The 23955-nt window shown below is 58.5% G+C and overlaps 1 protein-coding gene across 4 annotated transcripts; it reads left to right on the forward strand.

The window, feature by feature from the left end:
• Positions 1 to 2502: 2502 nt before the first annotated feature.
• On the forward strand, positions 2503 to 8407 carry RHBG (Rh family B glycoprotein). Of its 4 annotated transcripts, XM_067313378.1 has the most exons (10): positions 2516 to 2960; positions 4495 to 4681; positions 4873 to 5023; positions 5159 to 5306; positions 5497 to 5663; positions 5953 to 6090; positions 6350 to 6483; positions 6765 to 6886; positions 7482 to 7555; positions 7787 to 7933. In XM_067313378.1, exons 1-10 carry the CDS (start codon positions 2771 to 2773, stop codon positions 7850 to 7852), a joined length of 1377 nt encoding a protein of 458 aa, XP_067169479.1. In that variant the 5' UTR covers positions 2516 to 2770; the 3' UTR covers positions 7853 to 7933. The 4 variants fall into 4 exon arrangements, with proteins under 4 accessions (XP_067169480.1, XP_067169479.1, XP_067169477.1 ...); XM_067313376.1 differs by lacking the exon at positions 7482 to 7555 and having other exon boundaries at positions 2518 to 2960; positions 7787 to 8407; XM_067313377.1 differs by lacking the exon at positions 6765 to 6886 and having other exon boundaries at positions 2518 to 2960; positions 7787 to 8407.
• The last annotated feature ends 15548 nt before the right edge of the window (positions 8408 to 23955 follow it).

Consider the following 23955-nt stretch of genomic DNA (forward strand, 5'->3'; position numbering starts at 1 on the left):
CGCCGCCGCCGCCGCCGCCTGCGCCACTCACCGTCCCCAGCCGCGTCCTCGGGCGAGCCGCCGATCCCATCCAAAGCCGCCGGTGCCCGCGGCGACTCGGTGCCAAGAAGCCCCGTCAAAGCCACCGCATGGCAGGACCGAGGGCTCCGGATGGGGGCAAACCTGCTCCGTGAAGAAGAGGGACGAGGGTCCAGGACGAGGCTGCCTCCCCGCGGGCCGGCTCCGACCGCGGACGTCGCCCGCTCCCGCGGTGGGCAGCCTCACGCCCGGCGCGCGGCCCCGCTCCGGCTCCGCGGCCCCTTCGCGCCTCCGTCCATCCTCCACCCTGGAGCGGCCGGCACCGAGCCGTGCTCCTGGCGCTCACTCCTTGCCCCGTCGCCGTCTCTTCCCGCTTTCTTTTTTTTTTTTTTTTCTTATTTTTTTCCCCTGAATACCTCCCCGAGGAACGCACGGAGAGGAGGAAGCACAATTTCCCATTGTGAGCGTCTTTCTCTTTATTGTTCTGCTCGGCAAAACACAGCGGGCGCCGCTAACAAGCGGGTCTTTATTCGCCGGCAACAGAGCCGGGGAATTCAAGGAAAATGTCAGCGCCGCGCAGGGCTCCGGCCCCTCCTCGGATCAGGGAGCCGGCCCGACCCACAGCCGCTGGGACACGGGGCAAAGACGCCCTTCGGATTCATCCCCAAACTCACGGGGATGGTGCTCCCTGCGATTAAGGCATCAGTGCGATAATTAATTTTACGCCCCCTCGCAGCAGCGGGGAGGAGGGTTCCCGATCGGGGATGTTGTCCCAACCCTTTGGGGCTCCGCTGGGGTTATCCCGGCCGCGGGAACGGGGGTCCCTCCGCTCTTGCAAGCCTCCGAGGCCAAACGCTTCGCCGTCGGCACCTCGGAGCGCCGGGCGAGGATGCTGCCGGCAGCCCGACGAGGCCGCACAATGGGGCTGTGTTCGGGCCTCCCTTATCCGCTCCCTCCCCCCCCAGGTCCATCTCCAGGGACGGAGGAGGCTCAGCGCGACCGCGACCCAAGACAAGCGGCCGTCTGTCCGCGGCGGCACAGGACACGGCGATCCCGGCTCCGCCGCGGCACGCACGGCGCGGCAAACAAACCTCCCCGGCGGAGACGGCCGCGGGACCCGCTGCCCCTCGACCTCCCCTTCGGTCCGAGCGCTTGGTAAAGTTCGGCTACTTGCTCGGTGAAAAGCGGAGCCCGGGTTGAGGCGAAAACCTGCCCTAACTTTGGAGCCTGCCCCGCTTTAAGGGAGAACCTCCAAGGTCCTCCCAGCTCAAGTTGTTCAACGAGCCGGGTCGTTTTGGGGAGCAAAAAGGGGGACAAACCCCTGCTTCCCCCGGCACAGAAAGGCAAAAACGAGCGGCCGTCACATTGCACGCTCTTTCCCAAGTCTCTCCCCTTCCCAAGGCTTTTCGCGGGTCCTCGGTTGTTCGGAGAGCAGCCGTGGGCTTTCTCAGCCTTCCCGAGCAGTTCTCCACCGCGTCGCTCCTTCACGTGCTCACAGCTGCACGAAGGGGGCCAGCGAAATCCCCCGGCAGGTCTCTTTTGGGTGGAGGATGCTATTTTTCAGCCCTGGTACCATGAACGAGCCGAATTGTTCCTTGCATTTTTATCCCAAATGGAGGCAGCTGCTACACCCACCGCTCCTGACAAAATTACAGCCCAGAGCAGGGCCCTGGTTAGTCCAAACGTGACTCATTCCCTGCGCGGTGAGCATCACCCCCCCCTTCCCCATCCTGTTCGCTTCGGTGGAATGACCCCAGCTCGGTTCTGGTTATCTGAGATCATAATTTGGCCCAGCTCTTTGGAAAGAAGTTACCCCCGTCACTTCCCGAACAACCGCTTTATTTCGCTTGTCAGCTCGTTTCTCTTCCTCTCCCTTTTTGGGTTTCGTCCCGTCTCACGGTGCGTAACAAACACCTCTCCGCAAAAGCAGAAGCGGCCAAAGAAAAGAAAAGCAGAAGAAATAATCGCGCCCCAGAGAGGATGGCGGAGAGGAGAGCTTGGCTTCAGAAACCAGGCCTGGCTCGGCTCCTTGCCCTCGTTTTGCAAGACTAAGCTTTTCCTCCTGTCCATACGGACCCTGGATACGCTCCCTGCCGACCCGTGGCCCCGGAGGCAGCTCCCGAGCGGGGATGGGTCCTGCTCCGGGTTGCACCACGACACCCTCCTTCCTTGCGGCACAGCCGGTCGTCTCACCTGCCTAACCTGTGATCCACCCCGATCCGCCGCGTTTCTCCCTTGCTGACCCAGAAAGTAATTACGGCTGCATGGAAAACATCACAGGGTCTCCCCAGGCTGCGGTTCCCCCCTGCACCCCCAAATCCCACCCCAACCGAGGGCCTGCTCCCTCTTGCACCTGGCTAAGCTAGCCCCGAATCCCGTGGTGCCGACCAGCTCTTTGATTTAATCCGGACTGCTTTCCCCATGCCCTGATCCACTGAATCTAGCAAAACTGGAATCCAGCCGCAAACGCTTCCCCGGGGCAGCCCGGGCTTGGGTTTCCGCGTCATGGGAGCTGCCGGTTGCCCCGAGGCTGACTCCGACTCCCCGCTCCGTCGGCCAGCCGGGCCCGGAGCAGGCTCTTCCGGCAGTGCGGGAAGCATTCGGGACGAGGGCGGGCTGCGGGCAGGAACTCGCGGGCGGAGTTTGTGCCGGCCGCAGGCGTACCTCTCGGCTCCGGGAAAGGCGCGTCTCCGTCTCCCGGCCATTTCAGGGACCGCTGAGGGGTTTGGCCTCTTCTCGGCCGTCCGGTGACATGTCCGCGCACGCCGCCTCCTCGAGGCTCAAGGTCTCCGGGACGTGCTTCTTCCTCCAAATCCTCACCATCATCCTCTTCGCCGTCTTTGTGCGGTACAGCCCAGACACCAGCCCTGGCCTCCGCTCCGGGCAGCTCAACTGCAGCAGCGGGAGAAACCCCAGCTCCGACTCGGGGTTTCACCACCCACGTGAGTACCCCCATCCCGGACGGGCGCTTCCTACCCCTGCTAGCTCCGAGTCAGACTTCACGTTAATAAAAAGCAGGAGGAACAGGCGGCTCATTGAAGCTGCGGGTTTGGGTGCTTGCACATCCCACCGAGGAGCGGGCGCTTGCACATCCCATCGAGGAGTGGGTGCCACGCGTGCCACCAGGCAGGGCCGCCCGCCCGCAATTTGGCTGCTCCCCCTGGACAAACCCACGCCTGAAGCATGGACCTCCAGGGTCCAGAATATGCGGTTCAATAGCTGGAGTCACCTGGCACGGTGATTTAACCCGGGATGTCCTCGCATCCGCGGATGGAAAGCCTGGCAGCTGCTCCTAGCGTTTTGGAGCCTGCAGAATTTCCCACGGACCCGCTGGGTTTTTGCACCGCTGAAGATTTGCACCGATCCCGTTTCACGGGGCTCCGTGGGCACGGAAGGCATTGCTGCAAAACGCACCCTGGCCTGTTTTCGGGGGACGGATCTCGACTTTTCCGCCAGCCGTCATGGGAGACTTAAGGCCCCTCCGCAGCCAGACCCCTGCCCGGGCAATGCAAGGCAGGTGGCTCAAAACGAGCCCGGATTTGCTATCTGCCCCGTTCCGGAGAGCCTGGGCGGGCGGAGGGGAGCCGTGCCGTGCCGCTCCGGGCAGCGAGCAGGCAGGTTCTCCCGGTTTCACCAGCCCACGTAACCCCACCCCGAGCAGGCAGTGACTCACGGGGACACCCGCTCCGCGCCGGAGGACCGCCTGCCTCCCAGCCAGGGTCTCGCCCTGTCCGAGCGCTTCCCCGGCGCATGGAGCGGTGCCTGGGCACAGCGGACCAGACGGCATGGCCAAAGGGGCACGAAGGACGTGTAGCCCGAGCAAGACGCGTGTCTCCCCCCTCCGCGGTTTGCTGCCAGACGGTGCCAGACTGGGGTGACGACCCAGGCTGTTATTTACGCTTCGGGCTCCTTCATCCCACTAACCAGGACCTGACGCTTTCAGGCCTGCTGGGGAATAGAAAGGTCCTCGGGAGCGAGCGAGACGGGGGTGGCTCACATCTCAGATGCACCTTTGCACTGATGTCGCCAACACGAGGTTTCGGGGCTGCAAGGGGAACCGAATCCTTGTGCATTTAGTCTGCGCAACGCAGCTATGTCCAGGCCAAGGCACGCACGTGGGGTGGCCTGGAGCCATCGCAAAGGGTGGCGGGGACGGGCTGAACCTGCGACTACTGCAACTGTCCGTGCCCTCCTCTGGAAATCACCAAGGAAGGTGATGCAGGGCCAGATCCACCATGGGTGTAGAGACACGTCAGTGGAGCAAGGCTGCTTCGCGTTGGCTGAAGCCTCCAGCTCCCCAAAACCTGTTTGAACCCCTTTAGAGCATGAGACGTCAAAGCCTGCTTGGGGGGGACAGGTAGGCAAACCCTCCTGCCTGGTGATGCTCGTTGACATCCGTGGAGCGGGGCTGGTGGATGGGAATCGGTGTCTGCCCTCAGCACCCCCAGCCTCACCTTTCTGCCTCTCCTCCGCCAGGTTTCCGGGACGTCCACCTCCAAACTCTTATAGGCTTTGGCTTCCTAATGGCCTTCCTCAGCCGGTACGGCACAGGGAGCATGGCCGTCAACTTCCTTGTGGTGGCGTTTGCCATCCAGTGGGCCATCCTGATCCAGGGTTTTTTCTACTCCTTCCTGAACGGCAAGATTTACATGGAAGCACAGAGGTAAGGGAGGAGAGACCTACCGCTGCTTGGCCCCACTGGACCAAGCTCCAGTCCTTGCATGCTTGTTTCCCCCCTCTGTAAAAGCTCACAGCTCTGATTTGGAAGGGGAGTATGAGGACAAACATGACCAGGCTTCTCGTGCTGGCCCTCTGGCAGCACTGGGTCCCATCCCATGCCTCTCTCCTTCCTAGCATGGTCAGTGCCGACTTCTGCGCGGGAGCCATCCTGATCTCGGTTGGAGCCATTCTGGGCAGGGTAAACCCCCTCCAGATGCTGCTGATGACCCTGCTGGAAGTCGTCCTGTTTACTGTCAACGAATACATCCTGCTCAGCCTCATGGGGGTAAGTCACTGATCTCGGGCCCACCCGAAAGGAGGTGGCCATGGGTCTCTATTTAGCCTTTTTATATCAAGACCTGCCTTGGCTGCAGACACAGCTCTTTGCCTCTTCCAGCACGGTATTTTCTGTACTCACTAGGTAAGCGACAGTGGGGGCTCCTTGACCGTCCACACCTTCGGTGCTTATTTTGGCTTGACAGTTTCGTGGATCTTGCGCCAGCCCCATTCGGACAAGAGGAACCAGCAGCAGGACATGGGGCACTATCCAGATGTCTTTGCTGCAGTTGGTATGGATCCTACAAAACCAGAATCATAGAAACAGTGGTGGAAGAAAGTTTCCCAAATACTCAACCTGAACCTCCCACCTTGCAATCCGTGGCCACCGCACCTTCTTCCACCGTCTGGCAAAAGCACAAGTTTCTTTCCCTCGAGGGAACGATCCCGGCTCCAAAATCTGCCTGTTCCACTTCCCCTCAGGAACCATCTACCTGTGGATCTTCTGGCCCGGTTTCGCCTCGGCCACCACGGTCCGTACCAACGCCGAGCCCTGGGCAGCGCTGAACAACTACCTAGCGCTGGCAGCAAGCACCTTGGCCACCTTCGTCATCTCCCCCCTCCTCCACGAGGAAGGCGTGCTGCAGATGGTAGGTCCTCTCCTCCATGGGACTGCCAACACTGGCAGCCACCCCAAGACATGACCCTAGTCCTATACACTGCCCAAAGCCTGTCCCACAGGGACTGTGAGCATACATAAGTTATGGGGGACAAGGGGATGGGGAGAACATGTCTTGTAGGTGAGGAAATGTCCTGCCCGTAGGGTTTTTTAGGTCTCTTGAGACCCAGTTTGGTCCCTGATAAGCCCAAATCCCCCCACAGCTCTTGCTGATGTTCTCCATGAGGGCAATTCCCCTGACTCTGTCCTGTTTCCCTTAGACCCAGGTTCAGGACGCCGCCGTGGCCGGCATGGCCATGATGGGCATGGCTGGGGAGATGCTGCTCACTCCGTTTGGGGCCCTCATCGCGGGATTTCTGGCTGGCCTGATCTCCCCGCTCGGCTTCAAATTCCTCACGGTGAGTCGCCTCGTGACGGTCGAGGCCCCCGGTCCTGGGTCAGATGAACCCCCTGAGCCTTCGAGGTGGGGAGAGGCCGCGCTTCCGCCCCGCTCGCTCTGCTGCCAAGGAGAACTGGGGCCTTGCAACCAGCCGTAGCCAGAGGGCAATTCCTGCTCCCAGCCCTGCAAACCCAACCCACAGCACGGCCTCCCCGCGAAGCCGCCGGGCGCCGCGAGCTGCCTCTCCGAGCCCCGGCTGTTCTCTGCGCTCTCCCCAGCCCGTCCTGTGCTCCAAGCTGAACATCCAGGACGCGTGCGGAGTTCACAACGTCCATGGCATGCCGGGGATCCTGGGCGCCTTGCTGGGGACGCTGCTCACGGCGCTGGCAAGCGCTGATGCTTACGGCAACAGGTGAGAAGAGCCAGCGTCGGCATCGCCCAGCGGCCCCGTGCACCCAGCTGGGGATACCTGGGGCAAGCTGGACCCACCAGCGCCCCACCAACCTCACAAGGACCCACTCTGGGGACCTCTGCAACAGGGGATGCTCCATGCACCCACTCGGGGGACCTCTGCAACAGGGGATGCTCCATGCAACCCCTGCTATGGGACCCCACCTACAGCAGATCACCCCGTAGACGTAAGCAGAGACCTTTGTGCTCTCCCTACAAACACGTCCCCGCTCCGGCTTGCAGGATGGAGCTCGTTTTCCCCCACGTAGCTGACGGGAGCTGGACAGCCACCTACCAGGCAGTCTGCCAGCTCTGCGCGCTGCCTGTCACCCTGCTGCTCGTGGTGCTCGGAGGGAGCGTCGTGGGTGAGTTTTACCTCCGGCGGGCGTGGGATGGGGTGGCGGCAGGAGCGGAGCAGCAGAAAAGGTCCAAGGTGGAGATGGCAGCTGTACTTTGCAGTCAGAAAGACAAATGCACATGTATCTGTGAAAAAACAGCAGCGATTAGCGGGGGGAAATTAATGACATTCCCATGCTCGCACACGGAGCCAGGAATAGACTGAAAGTGCAATTTCCTCACCGCAATCACAACCTGGAGCTGTGATCCGGCGCGGTGCCGTACAGCCCAGCAGCCTTGGCCGCGGGCAGCACGGTGCTGTACAAACGTGGAGCCTGCCACATCCCGGATTCATCCCCCTGGGAAAAGCTCAGGAAGGGGCCCGGGCTCCCGCGAGCCATCCGCGCCGGGGCGGCCGCTAGATGTCAGGGAAAGCCCGGCCGTGCGGAGCCCGGGGCTGGCGGACCCTTTCCCAGCCTCGGGGGCTGCAGCCTGGCACCCGGCCCCGGAGGCTGGGAGCAGGGATCCTGCTGTCGGAGGGGGGTGCCAGGGTGTGTGTGTGTGGGGGGGAGCACCCACGATTTCAGCTGTGAAATACCCTTACCTGGCTTTCGGCATTCCCAGGAGCCATCCTGAAAATAAAGAGGCTGGGATCTCCTCCGGACACGCAGTACCTGGAAAACAAGACCCTCCGGGAGGTAAAGCCGTGATTTTACCACTAAAACACCATTGCGCTGCTGCCCCAGCTGAGCGCACGGGCTGCAGCCACCCTCCCTCCTCCCGCGGCAGCATTTCGGCTCCGGGGTGGGCAAGGTGGGGGGGTAAAGAGCTTCATTAAAGTCCCCCCAGGTCCCACTAGGACGGACCCCTATGTTCCCCCCGACAGGGTCCTGATTTGCTCCAGGATCCATGTCTCTGCTTTGGCGCAGGTGTCCGGGGAGCGGCGCGAGCGGCGGGCGAGCGGAGAGGAGCTGGGTGCCAGCACCTCGGTCTAGCGGCTCCCAACCTCCGGCAACGTCCCGCTTCGGCCGGGCTCGGCCCTCCCGCCAGTGCCAGGGAGCTTTCGGCGCTCCAAACTCCCCAGCTGCCCTCTCCGGAGACAGCCAGGGTTGTCCCTGCATGGGATCCAGCACCCGTTCCCAAAGATTTGGGGGAAAATCAGGTGCCCGCGGGCCTTTCCGGGACCGGCCCGCGGTGAAGAGGTGCTGCAGCGACGTGGGTGCTCGCCGCGGGGAGAGGGGACGACCCGGCTCGCTCCAGAGAAACCTCAGGGCTTCGGGAGCAGGACGCGGATCCAAACCTTGCTCAGCTTCCGGGCAGCTGCTTCCCGTCCCCGCTCTGCGCCTCCGTTTCCCCATACGCCGCTCTCCGAGACCTGGGGAAGAGAGGAGAGCTAGGAAGGGGTTTTCTTTCCTTTAGGGATGCTCTATCGGGGAAGGGATATCGCAAGCTCAAAAAAAAAAAAAAAAAAAAAAACAGCAGAGAACTTTCTGCAGACACTTTTCAACAAAAAAAAATAAAGAAATGAGCTCTTTTGTAATTTCAGGATTTGCCGGTGAATTTATACATAAGCTGCCTGACTTTGCCGGCTTGGTTTTCTTCAGGATTCTTTTGAAAAAAAAAGAGAGAAAAGCCCCCAGGACCCCCCCCACCCTAAACGACAACTCTGCAGCCCCCGCGGCCCCATTTGGGCCATTTATTGGGGTTTTGGTGTCACCGTTATTAAATCCTCCCACCTCCAGGATGATTTTTCCCCGAGCTTTGGCCACCAGAGGGTGCGACAGCACAGAGCAGCCTGCGCCTGGGAAGCAGCCAGGGTGACGCCGGTGTCCCCAGGACAGGGATGTCCCCTGCCTTCCCCTTGCCTGCCCGGCACGGCTGCCCTGGCATCGCTCCGCACCCAGGGAAAAGCCCCAAAACGGGGAGACGGCCCTGGATGCTCACTCTGCCCGTTTGGGCAAGGGCCACATCGCACGCTAGGAGCCGGGGATGAGATCCCGGAGAAGAGAAGGGGCTCCACTTCCATCCGAAGTGGCCAGACTCAGTATTATTGCCTTTTAATATCTGTTGTTGTCAATGCACGTAAAGGTTTTTAAATAACTGCATCAAAGACGCAGTAAACATTAGCTTTTGGGTTGACCGAAGTGCTTCATTTTTAGATTGGGCTCTTAAATAGAATTAGAGAAAATTTGAAGACTAAAGTGTCGCTTCCCAACAGAAGTTCAAAACTTTTCACTTCAAGTTATGTCAAACTCATCACTGCAGCTTCTCCAGGGCGTCGGGTGTTAGCTGCAGAAAAAGTTACTAAAAGCCTGCAGAAATCGAGCCATTTGCTCAATGCTTTGGTGCCACCGAGTTTCCAAGAAGCGCCCAGAAACGGGGACACGTGGCTCTGCTTCTGCTTTGGCCATGAGCCCTGGGGCAGGTTTCTCCCATCCCCGCTCTGTGCCTCAGTTTCCCCACCTGCCTCGCAAGATGCCAGGAGCCCACAGCCTTCCCCGGCGTGCGAGCGAGTTTGCAGCTCTCGGATGCCAGAGAGCAGCAGGAGCGGGGAGCACCAGGGCCAAGCGCCGGGCTGATCCCAGCTGCAGCCACGCGGCTCGGGGATGCTGCAAAGCCTCCAGCCCCACATCTTTATCCTCAATTCCCTTTCCTACATCTCAAAAGCAAACTACTGCGACGGGAAGAAAAGCTCCTCCAGCGAGCTCATTGCAAGAGCCCGGACGCGCGGGTCCGGCGCAAATCGACCCTCCCTCCTGCCCTCCGAAAGGCCGCGAGGTTTCACCATCGGCAGCGAGCTCGCGGGGCCCTCGCCCGGGCACCGGCGCGGGGAGGTGGGGACGGCGAGAGCCTGAAAGGTTTAGGCAGCGAACAAATTGCTTCTCTGTAGGGGCCGTTTTCTTCCCGAGCTGAACATAATGACGGCAGTTTGGCGAACAGATGGCGCGGCTAAGCAGCTAATCCCGCCGGCCCCGCTGCCTCGGGGAGAGGCGGCGGCGCTCCCGGGGCCCTTCCCGGGATAGGCGGGTCGTCACCGCCGTCTTCGCGGGCTCGAGGCGTCGCGCCGTCGCCCCTTCTGCTCCCAGGGCGGTTTGGGCATCGGGCGCCTCGTGTGCCTCGGTTTCCCCAAACCCGACGGGCGGCTCGCTTGCCTCGTCACCCCTATTCCCTGCAAAAGGCAGTCCAGAAAAGTTCGGTTTACTCTGCTTTTCCCGTTTCCTTCTCAAGATGCAAAAAGGGCCCCCAAAGCGCTGCCAGCTCGTACAGCTTGGGCGCACCGTGCGCACGTGTCAGGCTCAGGGAGGTGACGCCGGGACCCTCCTGCTTCCAAAAGCCCAATTTTTGCTGACGCCACATGCTAAAAATGATCCTCTATCAGGCCTCCTCTTCCTGAAAGAGGGTTTATCTAAAATGCAACAGCAGGAAAACCCCAGAGCCCAACCAGCTGCCTAAACCTCCTCTTGTTGCCGGAGCAGGTCAAGCGGCTGCTCTAGGCGAGTTTTGCAAGGGAAAGCACTAAAAAAAAAAGATCTTTTACAGCTGGGGAAAGCGAGGCGCACCAAGATGCACCCAAATGTGCGCTGGAGTTAGAGTGGGACGCGGAGCCCAGGCTCCTGCGGCATCCGCCTCCCCGGCGCAGCCGACGCCGCGTGATAGAAAACCAGCTAATCATCTTTCCCACCTTCGTTAGGGTGCGAATCGTTATCCTAACGACACCTGTAAAGCTCCTCGCCAGACGAGGCGGGCGCAGGCTCCTAACGCCATATGGGCGAGGGGAAGCGTGGGACCCGGGCGGCCCCGCGCCGAACAAAGAGGCGCGTGCCGACGGCTGCGGAGCCGAGAGCCCGGGCCGCGCTGCTCCTGCTATTAAATACCTTAATTCTCCCTTAAATCAAGGTCTGTCCACGCTGGATGCATCTTGCTGCTGGTTTGGAGCCTGAAAGCAGCACAGTTATATGGGGACAAGCCTTAGGTGCGTCCCTGCTTGCAGGAGCCGTCTAGGTTGCATGGGGTGGCTGCCGTATGGGGCACGCACCGCCCACCTTTCCCATCATTTTTCCCATATAGTCTTTTGGAGAACGATCATCTCCTTCCCTGACCCCGAATTTTGGGGAGCAGAGCTCAGCATCATTGCCAAATCGCCCAGCAGCTTTGGCCTGCCGCAATTGCAAAGCTGCTTTCAACCCCCCCCCCCCCCCAAGTAATTGCAAGCAGCGTAACGAGCTGCTGGGCACCATTTTAGCAATTAAAATTGTTGGCATTGGGGCCAGGCCGGTGGCTTTGTTACTGTCGGCACCCGTTTCGGGGGAGAATGGGCACCGGCCGGGCAGGATCTCAAAGGGAAGCGTTTCCCTCCCGCCGAACAATTGCCTCGTTCTTCGCTGGGTTAAAAAAAAAATAAATTAAATTAAAAAGGGGGGGAAAAAAAAGCACCAGTAAAACCGGGAGTCAAGTTTATTTACAAACTGAATACAAAGCGAAGGGCTGGGAACAAAGGTGTCATGTAAGGGACAGTCACTAAGGGGCTCTTTACCCACACTAATTGCCGCTTGCTCCTCGGTCTGCGGTGCAGCTGAGCCAGCCCCCGCGGGTTCCCCTGCGGAAGGAGCGGGCGCCGCCGGCCCGCCGCCCGAAACCTCGTCGGGAAGCCGGCGGGAGCGTTACTGCTGCGCAAAGCTGGGGGAAACACGTCCTTACCGAAAGGACATCGAGTCCTACAGCCGGCAAGCGCGTTGCTTCGCCCAGGGGTTCGTCCCGTGCCGCCCTCACCTTAGCCCAGCGGCGTGTTTGATGTCCCATTGGAAACACGCTTGGCTTTAAATTCCAGCAAATTAATTCCGGCTCTGGTTTTCTGCACGAGGCTAAAGAGCCCTTTAGCTCCAGGCCTTTTATCACCGGTACTTGCCCCTTTCTGCACAAGTGCTGGGCTTCCCAAAACCCCGGGCAAAAGCGGGGCCTCCCGGGTCACCTTTGCTGAACAGCCCGAGGTGGGAAGGAGCCGGAGTAAAAGGAGGAGCCGGTTTCACTTGTCCTTGAGCCTGCGACCTCCGCGCGTTGGCAGTTCTCCCCCCCCCACCCCAAAAACAGCGCCGCGGGTGCAAACAGCGCCGAGCCGACCCAGGAAAGTGGACTCGATTCTGCCGGAAGAAGAAAACACCCCCGAGCCTCGGGATAAGTCGTCCTCAAGCGACGATGCCTGGCGGCTGGCAAATGCGGGGTCGCTGCGCTGCGGGAATGACAGCTAATGGCTGTGAGAGGAGAAGGAGATCTGGAGAGGATGAATGAATTCGGTGCTCGCAATGACGTTTCCAAGCGGACCGCGCTTCCATCCAGAGCAATACCAGAGGCCAAACAGCAGGGACTAGTACAAAGAAAAAAGGGGGGAAAAAAAGAAATTCCGTCATGAGCTTGTGCTTTGCTCTGCTCCTGCAGCAGGCGCGGGGTCCACGCGGCTGGACGTCCCTCCTGCCACGTCCCCAGCGCCACCATGGCCCTTCCCTGCCGGCATCTCCGGTGCTGCTCCCTACAGCACCTAGCGCGACCAGAGCTGGTCCCACACCAGCCGGCTCCGAGCATCCCTCCCGAGCCTGGAAACAGCCTCTCCCTCTTCCAGTCCTTTATCCCGCTCCTTTCTTTTCCATCCCCAAATCGCCCCCGCAAGGTCTGCCCTTCCTGCTCCCTTCCCCGCTCTCCCCGGCATCGGCAGCTCCTCCGCGGCTGAACGGCGGCAGCGGCGGTGCAGGGAGGAAGAGGAGGAGAAAGCGCCTGCAGGAGCCCAGGGGTCAATTTTATTGACAAACCGCCTCTCGAAGGGCGCGCGCGGGAACAAAGCGGCCCCGGCGCCGGGTCGAGCAGGGCCCCGGCGGCCCCGGCAAAGCCCTCCAGGCGAGTGGCCTTTACCGCGCTGTTTGCTTAACCCCTGACCCTGCCTTTGGGGCTTTAATTGCAGCCCCGGCTCGGTGACAAATTGGCATGACCAGCGGGCCGGAGGGTGGCCGCCGAGCCGACGCGCGCCGGGAAGCCCGTTCCCTGCTCCGGCAGGGCCCCGGCTGCCCGACGGCAAGGACGAGTGACCCGGTTAAAAACCCACCGCCGTGGGGGCTCTAAAAACGGGTTAACTGACCCCAGTTTAGGGGTGGTGCCCGGCAGCCTGAATCGGCAGCAAAGGTGCTGGCGATTTGCCGAGGGTTTTTCCAGCGACGCGGACTGAACCGCAACATCTGGATCTGCATCCAGCAGGCTCTGACATGCATCTGCCTCGCGCAGCCCTCCCAAACGCTCGGCTCGCTCAGGTTTCCTCGCGCCGGGATGCTCCGACGCATCCCCGGCCGTGGGGCCCATTTGCCCTGGATGGAGGCGCTTCCCGTTTTTGTGCTCGAGCAGAAGCTGCTTGTCGGAGCCAAAGCTAGGAATGAGCTTCTGGAAAACACAGAGCTAAAGCCCCAGAGGAATTCCCACAGCTGCAGACGGGGGATCAGGAGCACAGCGTCAAGCCAAAGAGGGCTGAAATCGTCCCGTTTCCAAAGCTCCTGGGAGAGAGGTGGGAAACGACAGACGTGCCCCTCTTGTGATCACAGAAGTCTCATTTTCTGCAGAAACCAGACTAAAAACAAAGAGAAAAAGCCCCAAACCAGCCACCTCCAAATCCCCATCCCTTTTACGGAGCGTCACGAGCGTCGCAGCCGCTCCAAGCGCTGCCTAAGTGGTGCAGAGCTGCGGGACACGAAGGTACCGCTGTACCTGAGACGGACGCCAAAGCGGGTATTACCGCCGGCTAACGGGACTCCGCAGAGCTACAGCACAATCCCCCAAAGCCCTAATATTTTGTCTTAGCTTTTTCTGCCGTCCCAGGCGGCTGTAATCATCAGATGCTGAGACCAGACTGCAGAGTTTTCCCTGCCCGTAGGTAGATATTTAACATTTTCTGTTGACTACATCACCTAAGATAAATCCCAGCTGCTCTTTAAAGGGGCTGGAGCAACGTCGGGCCCCGACTCGACATCGCCACCACGACACCAAAAGGCAGAGCCGAGGTGGGGGCTGTACATCCGACCTGCCAAATCACCTTAAAAACAGAGCAGCCCCACTTTGAGGTAAAATCCCCGAACATCCCCATTGGTGCCTGTGCCTCATTTCCAAATCCTTTGCAGAGATCTTTGCATATCCCAAAATACTTTTAACTGCAGGTTCCATGTCTGTCACCTGTCACCGATCAATACATTTCAGTGCTGTTATTGTTATTATTACTGCTATTAAACATGCACCCATCCAGTTCATAAACCAGACACCCTGACAAGGACGACGGGGCCAGGAATAAGCAGGGCTCCTTTTCGGGAAGCGCAGCCATCGGAGAGAGGGTGCGGATTGCAAGAACAACCCCTTGTTGTCCCCCCCGCAATCGCAGGGCTTGGGTTGATTCGCAAGCGAGAACCGGATTGCCGGCCAGGAGAGGGAGAAACGCCGGCATGGGGTGGGATGCAGCTTGCCCCGAACGATGCCAATAAACTGACGGGAACCACATCATCCAGGGCCGGATGCTTTTGACCTCCTGCCGCTCCGGGCAGCTTCAGTCTGCTGGGATTCAAAGGAAGAGCAAACGGGCTGCAAGAGCCTGAACTTGGCTTTGCTTAACCCCCTTCCCTCCCATCCCTGCACCTCCCTGTGAATAAATCTGGGATTATTTCCTTCCCCCTGTTTCTCTGCCTCGTGGGACAACCGGGTCCTTACGCTCTGCTGGCCGTTACCTAGCCACCCTCCCCGCTACCCCGTGGGTCACTATTTCCCCCCAAAACCCCTTTGGTTTCCACCAGTTGAGGTTCTTAGCGGTTTCTCGCATGCAACCCTTTGAGGTTGTTTCATGCAAGGCTTGAAAAGGCTCCTGCTTCCTCTGGGTGGCATTATCATGATAACTGGTCTTAATTCAGCGCCGCTCCAGGCTCCCAGCTGGACCCTCAGTCACGCCAAGTCCTCCCCGACACCCTTCGGCTGGCACGGAGAGGCCAAAGGAGCGCCTGGGTCCCAGGATCCCGGGGAACGGGCCCAGCCCCATTTCCCAGTCTCCATCCTCATATATATTCCCTGCCCGTCGCCCCGCGCCTTTTCTCTGCGCGTCCCCCTTTGGCGAGAGCTGCCCTCCTCTTCCCCGCTCCCACCGGGCGCTTCCCCCCTCCTCGCCGCCCGCCTCTGTCCTCAGCATTCCCCCTTTTCTCTTCGCGCCCTCTATAAACAAAGCGCCTCAGTGTCTGCAGGAAGAAAAGTTGCATTATGCAAATGGGAAAAAGCGAACAGGAGGTTTCTCACTCCGAGAACCCCCCATTCCGGGCCTGCACCTCGGTTTCCATGGCATGCCCAAAGCCTGCTGGAGGCTGGTTTGCATACGGATGAGAGAGGAGATGAAATCAGCACGAAAGCCCATCGCTGACAGAACGCCATTGTTTAGCCTGTCTGATTTGGAGGCTAATGAAACGCCATTAAAAAAAATAATAATAAAAAGAAAGAGAAGGGGGGGGGGAAAGCCGCTTTCATCCTGCCTTTGGTCAGCGACAGGGAGGGGGGTTTAAATATGACGATGGAAGATTGTCTGCGCGATGGGCTCGGGGTGAAGGTACGCTGGCACCGGGGAAAGAAATTCCCAGGATGCTCTGCCCCGGTGAGCCGGAGCGACACGGACAGGAGATGGTGCTGCGAGCAGAGCACGGGGTTCGGAGAGGCTGCGACGGAGCCGGTGCAATCAGCCCTGCTCTGCTCAGGAAGGGGCAGCAGCAGCATTTGCAGGCTGCTTTCAATGGCACCAGGCTCAGGAAGCACCAGAGCCTCTGGAAACACCTGGAGGAGACGGGATGGAGCAGGAGGCCGGCAGCAAGCGCTGCTGTCGGTCCCCGGCGCCTCTCCTGCCCTCTCGCACCCGCTGCGCTCGGGCCGCCAGAACAGCGCGATCGGCCTTGAAAGGGCTGATTTGCTTTCCGTGGCCCATTGAAACGCCGGAGAGCAAAGCCTGTTCCCTCCGGGCGCTCGGAAACCTGGCACCCCTTCCACTTCGCCTCCCCATGCCCCTTGGCCCAGCGGCTCCTGCTGAGATTTTGCTGTCAACAGAGTTTTGTTCCCTTTTCTAGCGCGATGCAGAAGGGACACAAGGACCTTGGAAGTGGCAGCTTCTTTGACACCACTATTCTCCTTCGACCCCCCTGGCTGAATAAACAGCTCACAAAAATGGAGTTTACTGTATTTCCTCCTCAGGGGGAAAACACTGCATCCTGGTCCTAATTAATTTACCTAATTAACATTATCTTCATTGGGCCTGTATGCAAAAGCCTCTTCTGTGCTGGCTGGGACAGAGGAAAAAGAACAAGAATAAAATATATTCAGGCATCTCGGCCTTGACTGTAAAAGGGACATCGGAGAAAGAACTGCCTGGCTCCAATGGTTTCCGGCCGCGGGGGCATCGCCTCCGCCTCGTCCCGCTGCTTCGCAGCAGGGTGCGGGATGGGCCTGGGTGTTCCTGCACCGTGGGGGTGCAGGGCTCATCCACAGGGAATTAATTGCTCTGCACAAGGGAAGGGTCTTTGCACCACCGGGATGGGCAGACACGTGTGCGCCGATGCCTGGCTGGATGAAGCATGGAGCAGGATGGAGGATGAGGGAGAGATGCTGTGAAAAGGGGGGGGGAAATCCAAAAAGATAACATCTGTGTAGCAGGGCTAAAACTCAACCCCTGGGCTGGCTCCTCCGCTGCATTTATCAGCGAGCTCTTTTTGAGGGTGCACCAGTTAATACCCGCCAAGGAGCCCGCCCCGTGTTGAGACCCTGCTTTTTCCCCCTCCGAGGTCTGCCCAGGTCCTGGGCAAGCGCTGCTCAGCAAGGCACAGGGCCCTGCGAACGCGCCGCCTTCGCTGCCCCCTCCCAGCAAACCCCTGCTCCGCTATTTTGTGCTTTTCCCTGCCAGATGCCAGCTCTCTTCAGCCTCTTTCTTCTCCCCTCGCTTTGCTTTGCCGCATAGTTCCGGAAATCAGAAACAAAAGGAGAGGAAAGAAAATAGGCTGGATCTGGGGGGGGAGAGGAGGGGGAGTTTCCCTTCCGTTAAGCTTTTTGCAGCTCTCCCTGCCTCCCAATATGAGGCACGATGTGGCATCTCACGTGACAAGAGCTGGCGCCCACGTGTGCGGCCACGTGACGACGTGCCCAGCTATGCCAGGCTGCAGGATGGAGAGGAAACAGAAGTATTTGGGACTGGGTTCTCAGCCCCATTCCTTCAGCTGGAGGAATGTGAGGATGTGGAAGAGAAACTGTTCTCTGCTCCGGACCCATGGAGCATTCCCAAAGCGCTGCATGCATTCCCAAAATGCACACATTTGGGAAAAGCATTCCCAGGCTGTGTGCTCGCAGGCCTTTGGTTTTTACCTTGCACAGCAAAAGCTGCACTTCCAGGGCAGGCGGCCATGGACTCGGGCCCTGCTGTGGCTATCAGGTCCTCTCCAGACCACATACTGGCAGCCAGAAATTCCTAAGGACGGAGAATTGCACAGTCCAAGCCTGCACATTGCTGCCTCCACATCTTTCCATCCTTTCACCTGCGACCTATGCAGTCAGCATAGGTTTAGGTGTCCAGATCAGAATCGTTTGATTTAGGAACATTTTTGTTTTATAAAGGGAAATCCCCCATCCCAGGCTTCATAACCTTTAGCCAAAATGGCCAGCAATCAACCTGTAATTTGTTTTCCTTACCGAAATAAAGTTTGAGGTGTTCATTTCCATTTGGAAGTGCCAGCTCCAAGGGAGCTGCATTTCCCCCTGCTGCTGATTTACAACAGCACAGAGTTTTAATGACACAGTAGGTAAATCTCATCCCCGGAGCACCAGGAGTTGGGGAAGGGACCTTTGTCCTGCGCTTTGAGTGCCCTGACGGACAAGGAGGAGAAAGAGGGAAGGTCTCGTCACCGCAGGCATCACCCCCCTGCTTTGCTTTATCCCCGGGGAGGCGAAGCACAGCTCCAGCAGTGGGAATCCTGCCACCGCGGCAGCAAAACCTGCCCGAGCTGCAAGGCCGGGTCTGGCAGGCTCCAGCCGCTAGTAGGAGCCACAAAGTGCGAGTCTGAGCAGCGACAGGAGAGCAGAGAAAATGGTCCAGGCTGCTGGGAAGAGATGCACGGAGACAGCAGCCAAGGCTAACACGACCCCCCCAGCAACACCCAAACCCTCCTCTGCCCCAAGGAGCCCATGAAGGGCTCTGCTGCTCTGGTGCTGTTTTGCACACGCGCACGTCCCAGACTGCCCAAATTGTGCTTTCCTGCTGCAAATTTGTGGCTACTTCCACCCAGGGTAGCAAGAGCACAGGGTCTGCACCGCTTGGTTCCCAAAGCAAGGTCCCATCAGACACAGGATCTCCAGCCACCTCCCTGGGGATGAGACACCATGGAGTAGCTCAACTCTGCAGAGGGCTAGGAAACGCGAGGACAAACGCCAATGCTGCAACGCAATCTGCCGAAAGCAGAAATTTCTACAGCTCAGCTAAAACCCAAGTCAGGTCCTGGAAGAGAGACCTCAGACATCTTCACCTGCCCGCTGGGCCAGGCAGAAGGGAGATGCTCCCGCTGTCAGAAGCCTGCCACGAGCTTTGTCCACCCCATTTCCAGCTGCCGCTAGACTTTCAGTAATTCCCAATGACCTCATTTTCACTTAATTTTGCAAATCATTTTTGGGTTGTTGCTTTTCATTTTACTCTATTTTTAATTTGTTGTTGTTTCCCTCTGAGCCGGAGTTTGTCATTTAATCAACTTAGACCCAGATAGCCTGGAGGGTGTTTGGGGAAGGGGGGTAGGGGGGAGAGAATGAAAACGCTAATGTCACATCACCTCCCTAAAATGAGTTTTAATTGTAATCCTTTAATCCCTCTCAGATGGCCCTCTCTGCACTGACGTTTTTCATAATTATTCCTTGCCATTTTCCCATCGGTCTAAGGAGTGTCTTCAAGAGGGAGGGGGTGGAGAAAAGGCCCTTTTATAAAATAATAATAATGGGCCAAATTAAGACACAAAGAGGGAAATAACAAGGGGCAAGGGCTGCAGAGACAGAATGGGGATTATTAATGCCTCCCCCCCTCAGAAATTTCAGTGATGGTGCTCTCAGCCACCCCAATCAGTGGGCAATTGAGGCTTGTTTGCTCGAGTGGCTGCACCCTCCTACAATGACCCACATTTAGCCAAATGGCTGCATTGACAAAGTACCAGGTGCGCAGGATTGCAAAACCGCCTCGAGGCAGCCGTTCGCCAGCCCGCTCCGCTCAGCCCCGGCCACCGAGAGGGGTCAGCTTGTCCACACGGGGCCAGCCACCTCCAGGACATCACGGATCGGACACACGGACGACGCGGTCCATGGGGATATCCTCTCCTAGCATCCCTGAGAGCTCAGGGCCCTCTCCCACCCTGGAGAGCTTTAGCTCAGGAAGGCTTTAAGGGCCATAGCAAAGCCGGAGCTCACTGCCGAAAGCACATGGACTCCAACTCGCTGAGCTCTCCTCACTTTTCCATGCCCGATGACACCAATACGCTTCACCCTCTGGTTGTCTCCTTCCCCTGTGCTTTCCTCATAGGAACCCAGAGGATCCTGTTCCATCTGCACTGCCAGGGAGACCCCTGCCTCTCTGCAAAGCTGGACCGGACTGGCAGGCCCAAGGCAAGGCAAGAGAGCAAAGTGACTTACCGCCCACTAAATGAAAAACTCACCCTGGACCTCAAAACAGAGCTCCCCATCTGCAATCACCAGCTGTGATTTACTGAGCTCTGAGCAGCTGCAGACTTCACCCAGGACCCCGAGGCACTCGCTGCCATGCATTGCAGCAACATCTCGCAGCCCTAGCACAACCTCTGCACCCGCCGTGCCAGTGCTGTACGGTCCCAGCAAGCAAAACCTGTTGGAGGGAGCGTGCGAGTCCCATAAAAGTTCACTGCACTCTAAGGACTGGCTTGGAAAGCCATCAGGAGCCAAGTGCCCTGCTTAATCTGGCACTGGGGGGGCTCAGATCTCTAAAGATTTATGGGTGTTAATTTACAGGAGTTAAGCCTGACCCTGCTTTGAAAGGATGTGGGTCCAGCAAGTGTGAGCAGGGAACTGAGCTGCCGTGACAGTCTGGTTCCCGAGCACCGGCTGCAGATCTGGCATTAACTCCAGAGATGCTCTGGTCAAGCAGCCCAGCAAAAGGGGAGCATTTACAGACCACTGCACTTGGACTTAATCTGGAAAACCTCTTGTACGGGCCTGACAGGGGTTAATCCACCCCTCATCTCTTTCACCCTCGCTCCCCTCCCCGGCCGCAAAGCTCGCTGATCATCGCTAATTGTTGTATTACTTCAATGAGCCTGACCCACGAGGCTCCCATGCCTCCTCCCAGCCGGCCCTCTCCATTTCGGCTGTCTCGCCGCGACAACCCGCAATCCATGCTATGGCGCACGGATTAAACTGACAGTGCACGCCGGCCGCCCGGCCCTCGGGGACAGCAGGTCGCAGCCGCCGCGACCCCGAGGGGCGAGCGATTCTTGCGGGAACAAAAGGGCCCCTGTGCGCCGACGGGCAGGAGTTTGCGTGCAATTAACTCCGGGCAAACCAAACAGCCCGAGCTCACGAGCGCAGCGTTTCAGAGCATCCCTGGGGTTTATAGACTCCTGGCTCCGAGGGAAGGAGGTCAGGCAGGAGAGAAAGCACCCAAGCAGCAGGAGCTGGGAAACGAGAGGGGAAGAAGGCACAGAAGAGTCCAGGGTACACATCAGGGAAGGGGAGGGGGGCAAAAATAGAATTACAGCCGGGGTACCACCTGACAAATTGTGTCAGACACCAGGAGCGTTTGGGGAGGAGAGTGGCAACGAAAAAGATCACTTTAATTATCAATGGTTGGGCACCAGATGAAGTGCAAAGTGGCTAGAAAGCAGTGGTGGAAAGGTCAGACACTAGGTTTCCACCCGCAGCCTTGCCTTGGGGATGGAAATGGGGAAAGTAGACAAAACAGGATGCCTGAGCCCCACATTTTGCTCCAGACCAAGAGCCAAGGGCTGGTTGGGGTCCTGAGCAGGCAGCGCCGGGCTCTGAGGTGCCGTTTTGCCTCCTGTCTCTGGAAAAACACAAGCCACATCCAGGCAGGCAACAAGGGAGCTAAATGTCCTCAAGGCTCCCCCTCCACCCAGGTGCATCCTGCCTGAACAACAGGTTTTCCTCCAAAATTATAGAAGGGAAAAAAAATTAAATCTCCCTCCACGATTTCTCGAGAATTCCCATGTACCAGCATCAGAGCATTTCGGTGGGAATTATGTCAAAACCCGATGACACAATTACGTGCAGAATTTTACTGATGCAATAGTTGCACTAGAGATACAACACAAAAGTCCAACTGAAATGAAAAGGTGTTTTATGGTATCAGAATAAAGCATTTCAATGTTACTGGCATTTAGTAAAAGTATTAGAATAATGTATTAATTCTTTTCCCCCCAACATGGAAACACTGCTATAAAACGTGTTGATTCCAACAAAACTGCATTTTCAAGCAGAAAGCCAGCAAATGGCTTTTCCTCCTACCTCCTGACTCTCCTAACCGCCAGCGGGACTCATCCTTCCCCGCCGCTCAGTGCCTGCAGCAGCGGGGCCGGGTTTCGGGGCCGGCTTTTAGACAAAACCGCGCAACAGCCAACACTTGTGATTTTTAACTCCCAGCCTCAAAGCACTGAGAAAATGCGAGAGCATCATCCCTGCTCTCCAACACCACTTCCAACTTTTAAAAGCAGACATCCCCGCAGCACAAAGACTGAGAAAGAGGGAAAGCTGGGGGAAAACAGAGCAGGGAGTTTGCATCATTTTGCACCAATGTGATTGGTTTTTTTAAGTCATTTTCCCAGGTATTTGGGAAGGGAAGCAACTCCCACTGGGAAATGCGGGTCTGGTTGGCAGCCACCTCTTTCCAGGCAGCGCCTCTCACCCCAGACACAGGCCGGGAGCCTCCGCAGGAGGCCAGGGCCAGCTCCGACCCCCTTCCACCCTCGTTTATTTTCCTTTCCGCACGCACACGGAGGCTGGCACCGAGGCGTGGGAAGCAAACCCGCAGCTGCGGGTCCCCGCGCCGAGCAGCCGCCGCTGCCAGGCCACCCCCAAACCCGCTGCCATCCCCGCATGGAGGCGGCTTCAAGGAAGAATTGGGGAAGGGGAATAAAAAAAGGGGGATAGCAAAAAGGGGGGGGGACAGAAAACAGCTCCCTTTAAAATAAAGAGGAGGAGAAGAAAGCAAAAGGAGGGGGGGTGTAAAAATCGTTAGCACTAATTATCAGGCAGAGGGACAAACGATTAATTTGCAAGTCAATTAGTCTCAGATAGGTTCACGTTTCCTGTTCTCAGCCACTGAGGGGGAAAGAAAGAGGGAGACACAACTGCGGCCTTAATCCGCCTTAGAGGAGCAGCCATGGCAGGGCTGCCTGTCTGTGCCAAGGCAGAGGGAGGCGGGGGCCGCCGCTACAGCTGGCACCGCCGCCGCCAGGAGGAGGAGGAGGAGGGGAGGCAGCCGTTATGTGCCCATCATTGTGCCCATCGCACAGCCGCGGCCGCCCTTGGCACCGCGCCGGCACCTTCCCCCCGCCCCGCCATTTGGGAGCCCCCGCCGCCATTTTGTTGGTGGGCACCCAGCAGGGAGCCCGGCCCGCTCGCTTGCCGCGGGTTCCTCCGCCTGCAGAGCCCAAGGACCAGCTGTCCTCCTCCCCATCCAGCCCTCAGCCAGGCCTGCGGGTGCCATCGTGGCCTGTGGGCGCTGTCACGGCCTGCGGGCACCATCGAGGCCTGCGGGTGCCATGGAGGCCTGGCCACAGCGGTTGCTAGGAGACGGCGCAGCCTGGCAGGGCCTCAGCTCATGGCGGCCTGGCTCGCAGGGCCACGCTGAAGCAATGGCAACAGAGACATGTCCTACCTCAGCTGGGACCACGCTGCCAGCAACCAGCCAGGAGATCAGCTCACCTCAGCAGCCCCAGAGCAGCACCACCACCCCACCACATGGCTCCCTGCCAGCCCTCCTCCACCAAGCCCCCAAAAGCCTCAGGTTTCACCCCAAACCATGCTCAGGGCAAAGCCCCAAAAGAGCCACCATGCAGGAGAGAATTAGGAGGCAGTTGGAGAGGAGCCCAGGAGCCCGGCAGGAAGAGATACAGGCTGCATCTTTGCCATTCCCCCCACACACCCTTAGCACAGTAGCTAAATTATGATTTTTTTTAAGCCACCTCCTGCCCCCAGTCCTCCCCAACCCCCAAAGAAGGGATATTTTCTAGAAACATCACAGCTGAGCCAGTCAAAACATCCAACCCACACTGGAGAGGCATGGTGGGGGGGGATAAGAAAAAGGGGCTCAGAGCAACAGCAGCCACCCCAAAGCACAGATGCTGAGAAGGGGGGGCAGCCGCCATCTCGCTGCTCCCTCCAGCTGGGATCCCCCAAATCGGGATCCCCACAGCGAGGAGGAAGCCGCCGGCTTCGTGGGCGCAGGGGAGGGTGCAGCACCCGCATGGCGTGTGTGGGGGGGTGTATTTGTGGACACAACATGTCTGGGGCAGGACAAAAGCCACCTGATTGACACAGAAAAGGGAGCGGACAAAAGACCGCGCAGCGCACATGCAAGGGTGGGGGGCAGCCGGGGCCACGTGCTTTTTAAGGACCCCTTTGCCCCCCCCAAGATTTAAAAAAAAAAAGATAATCCTGCAGGATCATTGCACCTAGGCAGGGAGATTTTTAAAAGCACCCTCATCCACAGCAATAAGCCTTTTGCCACGGTCAACCCTGCGCCGCCGTGCCAAGCCGAACACACATGCAGGCGCCTGGGAGCAACCACCCTTTGCCCAAAGCCTGCAGCAGCTTTTATACCCCTTTGCAGCACTGCAGAAGACCAGGAGAGTGGCCTGATATTTGGGTAAAATGCCTATAGATCCGGCGAGCAACTAGCTCCACCCTAAAAGCAGCTCCTTTTCCCTTGCCAGCATGCAAAAGCAGCAGCTCTGGCAGTGCAAAAAGGCTCTGCACCGTGCTGGGGGTGGGCAATGGGGAAAAACCAAGCATTTTCTTGTTCCAGGCAACTAATTCCACCTGG

The sequence above is a fragment of the Apteryx mantelli genome, chromosome 31, assembly GCF_036417845.1.
Source record: "Apteryx mantelli isolate bAptMan1 chromosome 31, bAptMan1.hap1, whole genome shotgun sequence".
NCBI classification, from domain to species: Eukaryota; Metazoa; Chordata; class Aves; order Apterygiformes; family Apterygidae; genus Apteryx; species Apteryx mantelli.

Bases quoted from the DNA above. Each gene is read 5' to 3' on its own strand.
- RHBG (XM_067313376.1), top strand. From the start codon at position 2,771: ATGTCCGCGCACGCCGCCTCCTCGAGGCTCAAGGTCTCCGGGACGTGC. The intron at 5,024-5,158 runs GTAAGTCACTGA...TGTACTCACTAG, and splicing joins TCCTGCTCAGCCTCATGGGG to GTAAGCGACAGTGGGGGCTC. The intron at 6,091-6,349 runs GTGAGTCGCCTC...CGCTCTCCCCAG, and splicing joins TCGGCTTCAAATTCCTCACG to CCCGTCCTGTGCTCCAAGCT.